This window comes from Carcharodon carcharias, chromosome 23, assembly GCF_017639515.1.
Source record: "Carcharodon carcharias isolate sCarCar2 chromosome 23, sCarCar2.pri, whole genome shotgun sequence".
In the NCBI taxonomy this organism is placed as follows: Eukaryota; Metazoa; Chordata; class Chondrichthyes; order Lamniformes; family Lamnidae; genus Carcharodon; species Carcharodon carcharias.
The window spans coordinates 7,187,669-7,201,173 of record NC_054489.1 but is presented as its reverse complement, the minus strand read 5'-3'; the positions used below and the strand labels follow the sequence as shown (position 1 = coordinate 7,201,173).

The 13,505-nt window shown below is 41.4% G+C and overlaps 1 protein-coding gene across 2 annotated transcripts in view; it reads left to right on the top strand.

The window, feature by feature from the left end:
- The first annotated feature begins 2,584 nt into the window (after positions 1-2,584).
- The window catches only part of npepps (aminopeptidase puromycin sensitive), a 220,365-nt gene continuing 209,444 nt past the window's right edge, over positions 2,585-13,505 (top strand). For both annotated transcript variants that reach the window (XR_005941289.1, XM_041173295.1), the window contains exon 1: positions 2,585-2,925. Coding sequence is in view for 1 of the 2 variants with exons in the window: in XM_041173295.1 (XP_041029229.1) it covers positions 2,629-2,925 (297 nt within the window). In the remaining variant the exon portion in view is untranslated. The remainder of the gene's footprint in view (positions 2,926-13,505) is intronic.

Here is a 13,505-nt window from a genome sequence, read left to right as displayed (position 1 = left end):
CCCTCACCCCTTCCCTATCCTTCCAGAGCCATGATAGGGTACTCCTTGACCTCATTTTCCATCCCGCCAGCCTCCACGTACAAAGGGTGATCCTCTGCCATTTCCACCACCTCCAGTGCCAACACCAAACACATCTTCCCCTGCCCTAACAACATTCTGACCGGACCGTTTCCTCCACAATATCCTAATCCACTCTGCAATCACCCTCAACAACTTCGCCCCATCCTGTGCAATTACAGGAGGTATAAACTTACTTACTCTCTCCTCACCATCCAAGGCCCCTAACGCTCCTTCCAGGTGAAGCAGCAATTTACTTGTACATCTTTCAATTTAGTCTCCTTTACATCAGGGAGATCAGATGCAGATTAGGCTTTTGGGACACCTCCATTCAGTCCGCAAACATGACCTGGAGCTTTCGGCTCCTTGCCATTTTAATTCACCATCATGCTCTCGCGCTCACATTTCCGTCCTCAGCTTGTTGCAGTCTTCCAGTGAAGCTTAAGGAACAGCACCTCATCTTCCGATTAGGTACTTTACAGCCTTCTAAACTCAACAATTTTAGATCATGAATTCTATTTCCCCCATTTTGATTGTTTTTTTGCCACATGCCGCTTTGAATCTTGTTTTTCATGTTTTTGCTTTTGAACAGAGCTGTTCATTATTCAGAATCAGAATCACAGTGCAGAAGAAGCCCTTCGGGCCATCGAGTCTGCACCAATAAGTGAGAAACACCTGACCTACCTACCTAATCCCATTTACCAGCACTTGGCCCATAGCCTTGAATGTTATGACATGCCAAGTGCTCATCTAGGTACTTTTTAAAGGATGTGATACAACCCGCCTCCACCACCCTCCCAGGCAGTGCATTCCAGACCATCACCACCCTCTGGGTAAAAAAGTTTTTCCTCACATCCCCCCTAAACCTCCTGCCCCTCACCTTGAACTTATGCCCCCTTGTGACTGACCCTTCAACTAAGGGGAACAGCTGCTCCCTATCCACCCTGTCCATGCCCCTCATAATCTTGTACACCTCGATCAGGTCGCCCCTCAGTTTCCTCTGCTCCAACGACAACAAACCAAGTCTATCCAACCTCTCTTCATAACTTAAATGTTTCATTCGAGGCAACATCCTGGTGAATCTCCTCTGCACCCCCTCCAGTGCAATCACATCCTTCCTATAATGTGGCAACCAGAACTGCACAGAGTACTCCAGCTGTGACCTCATCAAGGTTCTATACAACTCCAACATGACCTCCCTACTTTTGTAATCTGTGCCTGGATTGATAAAGGCAAGTGTCCCATATGCCTTTTTTACCACCCCACTAAAATGCCCCTCCGCCTTCAGAGATCTATGGACACATACGCCAAGGTCCCTGTGTTCCTCAGAACTTCCTAGTGCCATGCCGTTCATTGAATACTTCCTTGTCAAATTACTCCTTCCAAAGTGTATCGCCTCTCACTTTTCATTTGCCACTTATCTGCCCATTTGACCATCCCGTCTATAACTTCCTGTAGCCCAAGACACTTAACCTCACTGTTAACCACCCAGCCAATCTTTGTGTCATCCGCAAACTTACTAATCCTACCCCCCACATAGTCATCTATGTCGCTCATATAAATGACAAATAATAGGGGACCCAGCACAGATCCCTGTGGTACACCACTGGACACTGGCTTCCAGTCACTAAAGCATCCTTCTGTCATCACCCTCTGCCTCCTACAACTAAGCCAATTTTGAATCCACCTTATCAAATTACCCTGTATCCCATGTTCCTTTGCTTTCTTTATAAGTCTCCCATGTGGGACCTTGTCAAACGCTTTGCTGAAACCTAGGTAAACTACATCAACTACACTACCCTCATCTACACACCTGGTCACTTCCTGAAAAAATTTAATCAAATGTGTTAGGCTATTCTGGCATTCACACTCACTCTGGACAATTGCCTTGTCTCTTTTCTACCATTACAACTCCCTTTGCCTGTTCATGACATTTTTATGATTTGATCTCTTCTGCTCTCTACCTTATGTCAGACTTCCACTTTTGTTATTCACCCTCGCCCCTCATGGCAGAAACCCATAGCCTTCCTTCAGTTTTGAAGAGTCATATTGCACTTGAAATGTTTCTCTCTCCCCAGATGCTGACAGGTCTGCTGAGTATTTCCAGCACTTTCTATTTTCCTTTCATAGAATCATAGGTTGGTTACAAGCAGAGAAGGCCCTTTGCCCCATTGCTGGCTCACTGCAAGAGCAAATCCCCATTCCCCACCTTTTCCCTGTAAAATTTTCCTCTTTAGATAACGATCCAATTCTCAGTTAAGAAGCTTCGATTGAATCTGTTTCAAGCAGAGTTCCTGCAATGGTTGCTCTGACCCCTCCCTTCCCCCCAGTAACGCGCACTCTTGCGAGCGCGCTCGCGGCGCCACCCCTTGCGTGATCGCCAGCGACGACGCAACGACGTGACGTCGCACTGCGGATGCTCGTGCCGAGAGACACGTCCGCCGCCTCGGCGGGGAGGCTGGGGCGCGGGGCGGGAGCGCGTACGCAGAGTGACGCAGGGATATTGCACGTACGGCTGAGGCGCGGGCGCGGACGCGACGGGAGGGGGCGGTCAGTTTGTCAGCTTCATTGATGTTGCTCGGCGGCGCCACCGCGGTCCTCGCTTTCCGCCGCCTACTCACCGCCTCCAGCTGCTGGAGAGGGCGCGTCCCTCGCACCCTCGGAGCCAGAGCCTCGACACCCGCAATCGGCAACCGGGACGGCGTCAGGAGGCTGATCGGCACCCGCGCTCGCAACCCACACAAAATGCCGGCCAAGAGACCCTTCGAGCGGCTCCCCACCGACGTGACCCCGGAGAACTACTCGCTGTGCCTGAAGCCCGATCTCATCGACTTCACTTTCGAAGGGAAGCTGGAGGCCTCGGTGGAGGTGAGAAGCAGCTCGCACACAAGAGGGAGATTTTTAAAAAAAAAAACCATTCCGTAATTTAACCCCAGGCTCACGGGTCACGATCGACGTTAAAGGCCGCAAATTTACCTCAAAATAAAATCCCCTGGGGCGCAGGTTTGCAAGCCTGTCCGGGTGCAGGCCTTCACCTGGACCTCTGCTGGGGAGCGGTGCTTTAATTCTTAACGATTATCGATATAACTCTGCAAAATTAAGGAGTTTATCGTTTTAACAAGCGTTATCGTTTAATAGTTCCCAAAAAAAAGTGGGGGGGGGGGGGGGGGGGGGTGGAGGCTTGAGGTTTTTTTGTGAATACAGTTTAAGTAGAAGCACTGGATATAATTTGTGCAGAAGGATGTTGCTTCCTCCGCCGCCCCCCCCCCCCCCCCCCCGGTCTCCAGCATCTTATTGCAATAAATTGTAATTATAAATAAGAAATTTGGAGGAATGAACGTTGTATAAAATATAAGCAAAGAGGGGTAGAGGAAGGTAAGCGCACATTTTGAGAGAAATGTTGAATCTGTCGCTTAATGTCCTTCTGTGACTAGGGCGCAGGCGCTGTGTTCAGGCTGTTGCCATTGACAGCAATCTTGAGTTTAATTTTTTTAAAAAATCACAACTCATCTTTACCCTTCGGGTTAAAGATGATGGCCATTTTAAGAAAAAAAAACATCATTTAAGTGCCAAGGTACAAATTACTCGTGCCTATAAGTTATATATAATGCCATAAATCATTATCTTTTGGGATACACTGTTTTTGCTTGTAAACTATCAGCTAACGTATTTCCTTGTTCACAGCATTTGGATTTTTGCCAGTCCCTATAGATTAAAAAAAATACACTTGGTAGCGAATGAATCTTAACTCATGATTGCCTTTTCATTGATGTTTGTCTTACATTTCTGCTTCTGTTGCTTTTTTGTAACTTTAACTGCAGGTCCAGCCATTTATTTGAATACTGGGCTCTGTTCTAATTGGTGCCCCCAAAAATGCATTGATAGTGCATCTTTTATACTTGATGTTTGTTAGGTGTTATCATACCTGGGTCCACTAATTCCCTCTATTTGTCACTTGATATTTATTTTTGCTTGTAAAATTGTTATTTGGCTTCTTTATATTTCCATTTGAGTCTGGGAGGATTTAAAACATACTTGCCAGTCTAAATTTTTTGGGGTGTTTATATGTTTGCAAAGATGGCATTATGGCCTTTTCAATTCTTGAGAGCCCCATTACAGCTTTCGATTTGTCACATGGCGTTTATTTTTGATGAAAGTGTTCTAACGGGTGTTTCATACAGCTAATAATAGATCATATAGAAAAGTGTTGAAAGTACTTGCCGATCTGCATGTTTTGGAGGTCAGAAAGACTCACTGACCTTAGTATTTTTTTAATAAGGCAGGTATTAACAAAGTTACTCCACAAGAAATTGCAATCCTTAAAATTTTTTTTATTATTGTGCTTTGTTATTTTGTCCCAAATGCATGTATATCCATTTAAGCCCAGAGTACAGTAGATGGTTTCAGAGTACTCAAAATTATGATAATACCTCCTCAGGGATTGAATTAAACACAGAGCAGGTAGTAAATAGACTGAGATTGGTCGAGGTTTATTAACTGTTTGTTGGATAAGTACAGCTTGGGAGAATTTTTGCACTTGCAATATTCAATATCAATATAATAAAATTTCAAGCATCAGAATTGAAGTGATAAGAATTTATATGGTAAATAAAATTAACATCTTGTGAGAAACCATTTTTTTCAGTATATGGGATTAACATTCTGGGCTCTTTGCATCCCCAATTTTAATTGCTCCACTGTTGGTGGCCGTGCCTCCTTTTGCTTAGGCCCCAAGCCCTGGAATACCTTCCCCGTCACGCTTTCTTCTTTTAAGGCACTCCTTAAGACAACCTCTTAGCTTTTGGTCATCTGGCCTAATATCTCCTCATGGCTCAGTGTTCTTTGTTTTATCGTGCTCCTATGAGGTGCCTTGGGATGCTTCATTATGTTAAAGGCAGAATATGAATATAAGTTGTTGTATATTTGACTATGCAAATATAATCAAATAGCCACACTGGGGAAACTTGTGGAAGGATGACCGCATAAATCTATTGTAGCAGGAATAGGTTCAAATAGAATGAACAAACACGTTTGTCTTCCTTCCCTGTGTCTGATTATTTCTCTTTTTCTTTACTACATTGTACAGTTAGGCACCATACATGCATTTAAAGCAGTGAGACATGAGTGATTTTAATACTTAGTTTCCTTTGGAATTTTGTAAATTAACTGAAATAGTTGTTATTCTATCCAGTGAGTAATATGTTTGAGCCTACTGGCTTAATTAGGGCATAAACAGTTTTGTTTGTTTGTAGATTCTTATCTGCACTATAAGATTTTTTTTCTTAAGAGCAGAGCTGGTTAAGAGGAGATTTGATTGATGTTATAGAGTCATAGAGGTCTACAGCACAGAAAAAGGCCCTTTGGCCCATTGAGCCTGTGCTGGTCAAACAAGTGCCTAACTATTCTACTCCCATATTCCAGCACTAGGCCCATAGCCTTGTATGCCATGGCATTTTAAGTGCACATCCAAATACTTCTTAAATGTTATGAGGGTATCTGTCTCTACCACCCATTTAGGCAGTGAGTTCCAGATTCCCACCACCCTCTTTGTGAAAAAATTCTTCCCCTCATCCCCTCTAAACCTCCTGTCCCGTACCTTAAATCTATACGCCCTGGTTATTGATCCCTCCACCAAGGGGAAAAGTTCCTTTCTGTCTACCCTATCTATGTCCCTCATAATTTTATACACTTCAGTTATGTCCTCCCTCAATCTCCTATGCTCCAGGGAAAATAACCCCAGTCTATCCAATCTCTCCTCATAACTAAAATTCTCCAGCCCAGGCAACATCCTGGTAAATCTCCTCTGCACTCTCTCCATTCATTCAAATTCATGAATGGTTTTGATGGAGTAAATAACCAGGAATTGTTTCCAGTGGCAGAAATGGTGGCTATTGGCGGGCATGGATTTAATTAAGGTGATTGGCTTTAAAAGAAAAACAGAAGCAACATGAGGAAACCTTTTTTTACAGCAAGTTGTTGTGGTCTGAAATGTGCTTCCTGAAAGCATGGTGGAAGCTGAATCAATATAATATTCAAAGGCGGAATTGGATAAATATTCAAAGAATAAAATATTATAAGAATATGGCGAAAATACAAGGGAGTGGGACTAATTGGATAGCTGTTTCAAAAGCTGACACAGGCACACTGGGCCAAATAGCCTCCTTCTGTGCTATATTGTACTATGACTGATTAGATTCAGCAAAGTGGAAAGCTTCACATTTGTTATGACTAATTGTAGTTCAGAATTATGAGAAAATATTTCACAGCTTTTCATACCTATGGGTATGTTGAAAAGTAAAATACTGGAATTGTGAACCAAAACAGGAAAAGTATGGAAATACTTAACAGGTCTGTCAGCATCTAGGAGAGAGAGACAAGTTCATCTTTTAGGTCTTTGAGAACTGAAAAGTAAGACAGCAGACAAGTGCACTAATCATAAATGTGTGGGTTTGGCAGAAGTCTTAATAGCCAGTAAAGTGATGGCAGGGGTCATCAACAGTGCCATCAAGTGGCACTAGTTTAGTAGTGACCTGCTCACTGACACACGCTTTGGGTTCTGCCAGGGCCACTCAGCTTCTGACCTCATTACAGCCTTGGCTTAAACATGGACAGAAGAGCTGAACTCCAGAGGTGAGATGAGAGTGACTGCCTTTGACATCAAAGCAGCATTTGACGGAGTAACGTGTCAGGGAGCTCTAGCAAAACTGGAATCAATGGGAACTGCGTGAGGTGGGGAAACCTTTCTGCTGGTTGGGGTCATACCTAGCACAAAGGAAGATGTGGCTGTTGGAGGTCAAGCTTCTCAGTTCCAGGACATCATTGCAGGAGTTCCTCAGGGTAGTGTCCTGAACATAAAAAAAAAAGCCAAGGAAAAGGGGAATTTGACAGAGATCACATATTAATAGTCAGGAAAAAGGAAGTTGAACTGATTATTCATGCAGATCGTCACAGGGTGGTCCACAGATGAAAGATTAGATCTTTTCCCTGGAGGCTATGTTGTGTTTCATTGGAACAGTGTATGAAGTCAGTGACTTGAGGTCAGACTGGGAATGAGAGAGAGCTGGGTGGTTAAAGTACTGCAGCTAGCCCCAGGTTGCATTAGGGGCACAGTGAAGCTGTTTGGTAAAATGGTCACCTACTCTGCATTTAATTTCCCAAGGAGATTCGTCCTGTGTTGCTACATCAGAGGATGTCCACATACATTGTTTCCTCATGTGGAAAGTGTGTTTGGAACCCTATTTAAGTGTGGGAAGAGGTGATTGAGTAGGTGTTGCATCTTGTTGGTGGGATGAAAGAGTGAATTAGATTGTTGCATAGTTCCTCTGAAAAGTTGAGCTGGAAGAGAAAGGGGAGGATAAAGTGTTTGGGGTAAAAACAGAAAATGCTGGAAAAACTCAGGTCTGGCAGCATCTATGGAGCGAGAAACAGTGTTAACGTTTTGAGCCCATATGACTGTTCTTCAGAGCTGCATATTTGGAGCTAGTGTTGTAAGTGGCAGGAAATGCTGAAGATATGGTGAATACAGAGGCTGGTAGGGTAGCAAGTCTGAACAGGGAACTTGAAAGTTGTTAGAGGGAAAATGAGTCAAGACAGAAACTTGGAAAATGGGATGGATCCAGTCAAGGGCCAATCTGGCCATATTTCAGAAACTCTGCTTTGGAAGCAAATTAGACAGATGACAGAACTATGGTAGCATAGGAGTGGCATCTTCAGAGGATGCGGGATGAAAAGAAGCATATTCCAGATAATTTTAGAATTTGGTGAGACTGTACTCGATGCCTATTGAAGCCCTATGAAAGAGAGAAAGAAAGCCCAGAGGATCGCAAAGAGTCAGAAATGGAGCACACAAAGGTGAGGACTGGTGGAAATTGGAAGCATAATTTAAAAAACTTTCGAGAGCAGGAAAGAAGCAGCAGCACCCAAACAGCAGTTAGTGGTAAGGATGTCTGGGCCTTGAACAGAAATGTGAACAGAGTTGTTCAGACATATGCTGTAAAAAGACAAACCTAGTTTGGACCCTTGCAGCCTGTCATAGGAACGTTTTTCATTTGGAGAATGTGAATGGAGTTGAGAAGTTGTTTGAGATGAGACCAAGTTCAGCCAATTGAAGGAGGGTGAACAATGAGAATTAGTTGGGCTGCTATTAGTGAATTCAAGACTGAGCAGATTTGGCATTGAGACATTCCTTAAAGTAAGTTACTGGTTTATTTATTTGAAGAAATATATTAATATAAGCTGTTGGAATTAATACTAATCCCTATCAAAAGGTTGCAGGAGCAAAACTTTAAAATAGGGTTGGGCTGGGAAGAAAGATAGATATATTTCAATGAAGCCAGGTAGTTACTGGGAAAAGGAGCATTAGAAATTATACAGTGCGTGCACTGTTTTAAACTGGGAGCTGTTTATCGTACTGCCTTTTATTGAGAGGTAATAGGCAGTTATTGCTGTTTGTGGACATGCATTTTCAATGATTGGCACCTATTCCGGAATAAATTCTGCATTTGTATTTGTCTAGAGAAGACGTTGCAGCCATTAATGTTTATTTTGTGTTATTGCGACTTTAACCAATACAACCATATGCAGTATCAATTTGACACTGGCCAACTGTGTTATTGTAGTTAATACTGAATTATAATTGTCTTTGACTGAAGTACCTGGAGAAAGACTGCATAGCTTTGAGCGTTAATTAATGATAAAGGTTGTTGATAAAATAAATTTATAATTTCTTGTTGTATACTTTTGACTCTTGAATTGATTCTAAAATTATAAACCATTGTTGGAAGTAAATATTTTCTATTTTGGCTAATATTTATGGTGCAACATATATTTGTGCAATATGTGTTAACCTGAAAGTAATAATGTTTTAATTAAGTAAAGAATCTCACAACTTGGTAGGTATCTATAGTTTGGAACTACTATACCTTGGGGGACTGGGCCATGGAGTTGGATACGGGTTTGAATTTAGCCCAGACTGGGATAAAACTCTCCCCTTTGAAATGTATGAAGACTCGAGCTGAAATATCTTGGGGAGTCATAACCCAGTTCCTAGTGATTGAGAGTCGATGACATAAATGTGCCAACAGTCCTACAAATCTTGCTAGTGCAGGAAATGATCTTCATCCTATTCTAGGAGTGGGGGGTCTTCAGGGGTTGGGGTGGATTAAACAGAGTTCAACCCTGAAGATCAAATAACCGCCTGAAACATGATTAAAGCTACTGGAGTGAAGTACTGGGGACTGTCAGTTTAACTTAAGGAGAGAAGTAAAGGTAGAAAATAGCATGGTTAATCAGAGGGAAATAATTGTGCTATGACTCTTGCCTAAAATATTTCAACACTGCACTGCTTACTTAAACACAATGCTTATTTGCCTGGCCTTTTTCAGTAGAATTACTCTTAAATTATCATTTGTTTTCCATTAAGAAAATGGGAGAGTCCAGGAGAAAGGCCTTTGGCATATGAAAACTTGTTCTTTTCGGCCTCCAATTCACTTGACTTTTCATCTAATGACTCTAATGTCAGAACAATGGATGATCTTTATGAAAGTGATATTTCAGGTACTGACTATGTACATTTCACCAACAAGAGTGAAAGATAAGGGAATCAAATTCAGGGCCCATTGAATGGCTAAGGAGATATAGAGAATATGGTGAAATAAAAAGAGAGTGTATGATACTCTAAGTGAATTCTTCAAGTGAGAACCAAGCCAAATTCAATAAGTTGAATGGAAGTGAAGAGGAAAGTATGGTTGGCAAAGAGAGAATATGAGAATAGAATGGCAGTTATCATAAAAGAACCCCAAAAATCTTCTACCAATATGTAAAAAGTAAGCGGGTTAGCTAAAGGGTGGGGTAGGCCCTATTAGGAGCAAAGAGGTGCAGGGCAAAGCTAGGATACTTAATGAGCATTTTATTGGTGTTTACTAAGGAAGAAGTTGGTGACAAAATATTGATAGAAGCGGAAGTGGTATAGGTAATGGAAGGGATAACAATTGATAGGAAGTATGGACTAGCCATGCTTAAGAGTGGCTAATGTCATCTGGTCTGGATGGCTTGCATCCCAGGTTGCCATTGGGAGTGGAGTGGTAGAAAGACTGGCCATAATCTTCCAGTTGCTATACTGGGAGGTTCCAGAGGATTAGAAAGTGGCAAATATGATACCCTAATTCAAGAAAGGCTGCAAGGACAGTCCTAGCAACTACAGGCTGGTCAATTTAAGATCAGTGTTATGTAAGGTTTTAGAAACAATCTTGGAAAAAATCACAGGCACTTGGAGAGATTTGAGTTAGATAAGGGGAGTCAACCTGATTTGTAAAAGGCAGATCGTGCTTGACTAATCAAAAAATTCAATTAGAAATAACAGAGAAGATTGATGAAGGGAAAGCAATGTTGTCTATATGGATTTTAAGACTGTCTTTGATAAAGTGCTACATAAAAGGCTGGTTAACACAATTGAGGAACAGGAGGGTCAGCGTCAGCTTGAATTAAGAACTGACTTAAGGACAGAAAACAGTGAATCGTGTTAAGTGGTTGTTTTTCAGACTGGAGGATGGTAGATAGTGGTGTTCTCCAAACATCAGTGCCAGGACAACTGCTTTTTTGACTTGGATAGTGGAGTGCAAAGTAAAATTTCAAAATTTGCCTATTTCAAATTTGGAGGTGTGGCTGACAGTGAGGATTATACCAATTGACTCCCAACAGGACATAGGCTAGCTGAATGGACAGAGAAGTGACAGGTGGACATACTGGAAAGTAGGAGGTGATGCACTTTAGCAGAAGGAATAAGGAGAGGCAAAATAGACTAAATGGCACAGTTCTAAAATGTATACAGGGCTTACAAGGCTAGGTTGGCAAAGATGGGGTTGTTCTCCCTGGAGTAGAGGAGATTTGATAGAGGTGTACATGATTATTATAGGTTTAGATCAGGTAGACAAAGAAAAGCTGTTCCTATTAACCAATTGTACAAGGGCTAGGGGACACAGATTAAATGTTTTGGGCAATAGATGCAGGAAAGAATTGAGGAAGTAACTTTTATGCAACGAGTGCTAATGACTGAACTCACTACCTACAACGGTGGTGGAAACAGATGATGAGTGATTTCAAAAGGAAATTGAATGGGCACTTGAAAAAATAAACTTACAAATCTACAGGGGTATAGTGGTGAATGGAACTGATTGGATTGCTATAGCCGGCATGGACTCAATGGGCCTCGTTCTGTGCTGTTCTGAGATGGGCTGAATGTCTGCCTTCTGCGCTGTGATCTCCTGAAATTTTTGTCTCCTAATTTACCTGGAAGGTTATTCAAAATGTTTAATCTTGCATATGGCATATGCAATCTGTCCACCGAGCTTAATTCGTACTGTCACAATGTTTCAGAAATGCTTTTTATGTCAACATTTATAATGGAACCATTTATTATGAGAATTTATATGTAAATATTTTGCCATTTACTTTGTTGGTAAATCAATCAGATCTCTCAATGTTTTTGGGCAAAAGTCCACCATTTATTTCCGAAGAAGCTGACATTCCTATTGTCCAAAATAAAGTTTCAATAGTTGTATATTTCCCGAAACCTGATACATTTTATCCATTGAATCGTTTTTTTGTGTCTTTTAACACCTTTAGTCAAGTTTTTCTTGAAGGCCTCAGAATTAAAGTTGCTCTTTTGTCCAGATCTTTGTCTTTATTAACTGAAGGCAAATCCTGCAGTCTCAATATATGCAAGGTTCACTCCTCTCCAGGACCTAGCAAACCCAATTACTGAAGAAATTCCAACAGTTTCTGTTCTTTAAAAGTACCTCATGAGTAGAATTTCGAAAGCAAGCAGATAAACTGTTTTGTTGATGGTTAGAAAATGTAAACATTTTAATTACTGCCAGATGTGAAACAGATACGTGTGTAAGAGCCAATCAATGTTTGAAAGTTAGAAACCAATGCTGGCAGGCCCAAGAATTCCTTGCCATTCCTTCAGTGCTGATGGACACTAAAGATTGACCAGTAAACCAAACTCTGCAGCCCATCCTCAAGTTTCAGCAAACATCTGGTTCCCTCTCCTCGATTCTGACAACCCATGTTCCCCTCATTGGAGATGCCAGAACAAAGGCATGTTGTTAACCTCAGGAGCCCACTATTTTTTTTGCCAAAACTGAGCCCATTCTCTGATAATGAAAACTCCCTGCTATACCCCAGTGCTACTAAATCCTACTCTGCTAACTAGTATCGCTAACAATTAGACACCTACTTCCAACTAATGGTCTTGCATTCTATCTTGCAATGTGTGCTCAGTTTTAAAATGGCAAGGGATGGAAACTAATTACATAATGGAATATCTATACTGTATATTAAAAATCTTGCATCTGCTTTAACTTCCTATCAATGTCCTTCCTTTATAAATTGCTATGCCAAATTTATAGTGAAACTAATATCCCCCTTATCTAAATTTTCACAAGAGTGTAGATAGAACTTAAACTTCACGAATCAGCCTCAAAAGTCTATTTCCTTTACAGTGGAGTCTTCCTTGATGCTCTTCTTTCCACTCCATCCGAAGTGCGTGTTTATCTTTTCTGAAATTTGATTACACAACTCAACGTACTATTGTGATTTTGTTAGTTGTCTTTTCACGTTGTCTCGACCTTGAAAGTGACCTGTTACACTTAAGCCTCATTAAGTGACCCTGTCCTCAATTCTATACTCTTTCTCTCTCTGTTCATTCATTAGTGAGCTTTAAATTTAATTTGCTATTTTTTTGTCCAATTGTAGATTAACTTTATCCTCTGCAAGTCACTAACTTCACCTTCTGCTCCTAAGTTCTGTATTTTAGTATTTGCCTTCCTTAAAGTACTTGTGGTTGGTTTCTTCATCCAGATAATTTTATAAATGCAAGGATGTATTTACGTTATTTTTACTGTCACTGCCAAGAGTTTTCTGCTTTGCAACAGCTGTGAAGTGATGTTATAAATCTGGCCTAACCCTGTTGAGAAGCAGTGTGAAACTTAGTCCTCTTGTGCTCGAGTGAGGGATGAATGAGATGGTTAACTATTGTGCTTCATTTAATTTTTTTCAAAAATTCTGTATTCAAATAAACCTTACATGAAAAATTTCCTTGTACTGGAATAACTCCCTTTAACGTTCTGGCAGTAGTTTTAACTCAATGCCTCCTTACTGATTCAACCAACCAGTGGAAAAGATAATTCAATGTTCAGCTGTAGCCTGGCTTGGTGATAATACTCTCATCTCTGATTCAGATGGCTGTGGGTTCAAGCTCCAATCCAAAGACTTAAGCACATATTGCTGGGCTGACACTCAGTGTAGTGCTGTTAAAGGTGGTGTCTTTGGATGAGATGTTAAACCGAGGCGCATCTGCCCACTTGGACATTATTTGAAGAGCAGAAGAGGAACTCTTCTGGTGACTTGACAACCCTCAACCTAGCAGATAATCTCTTTGGTAAAAG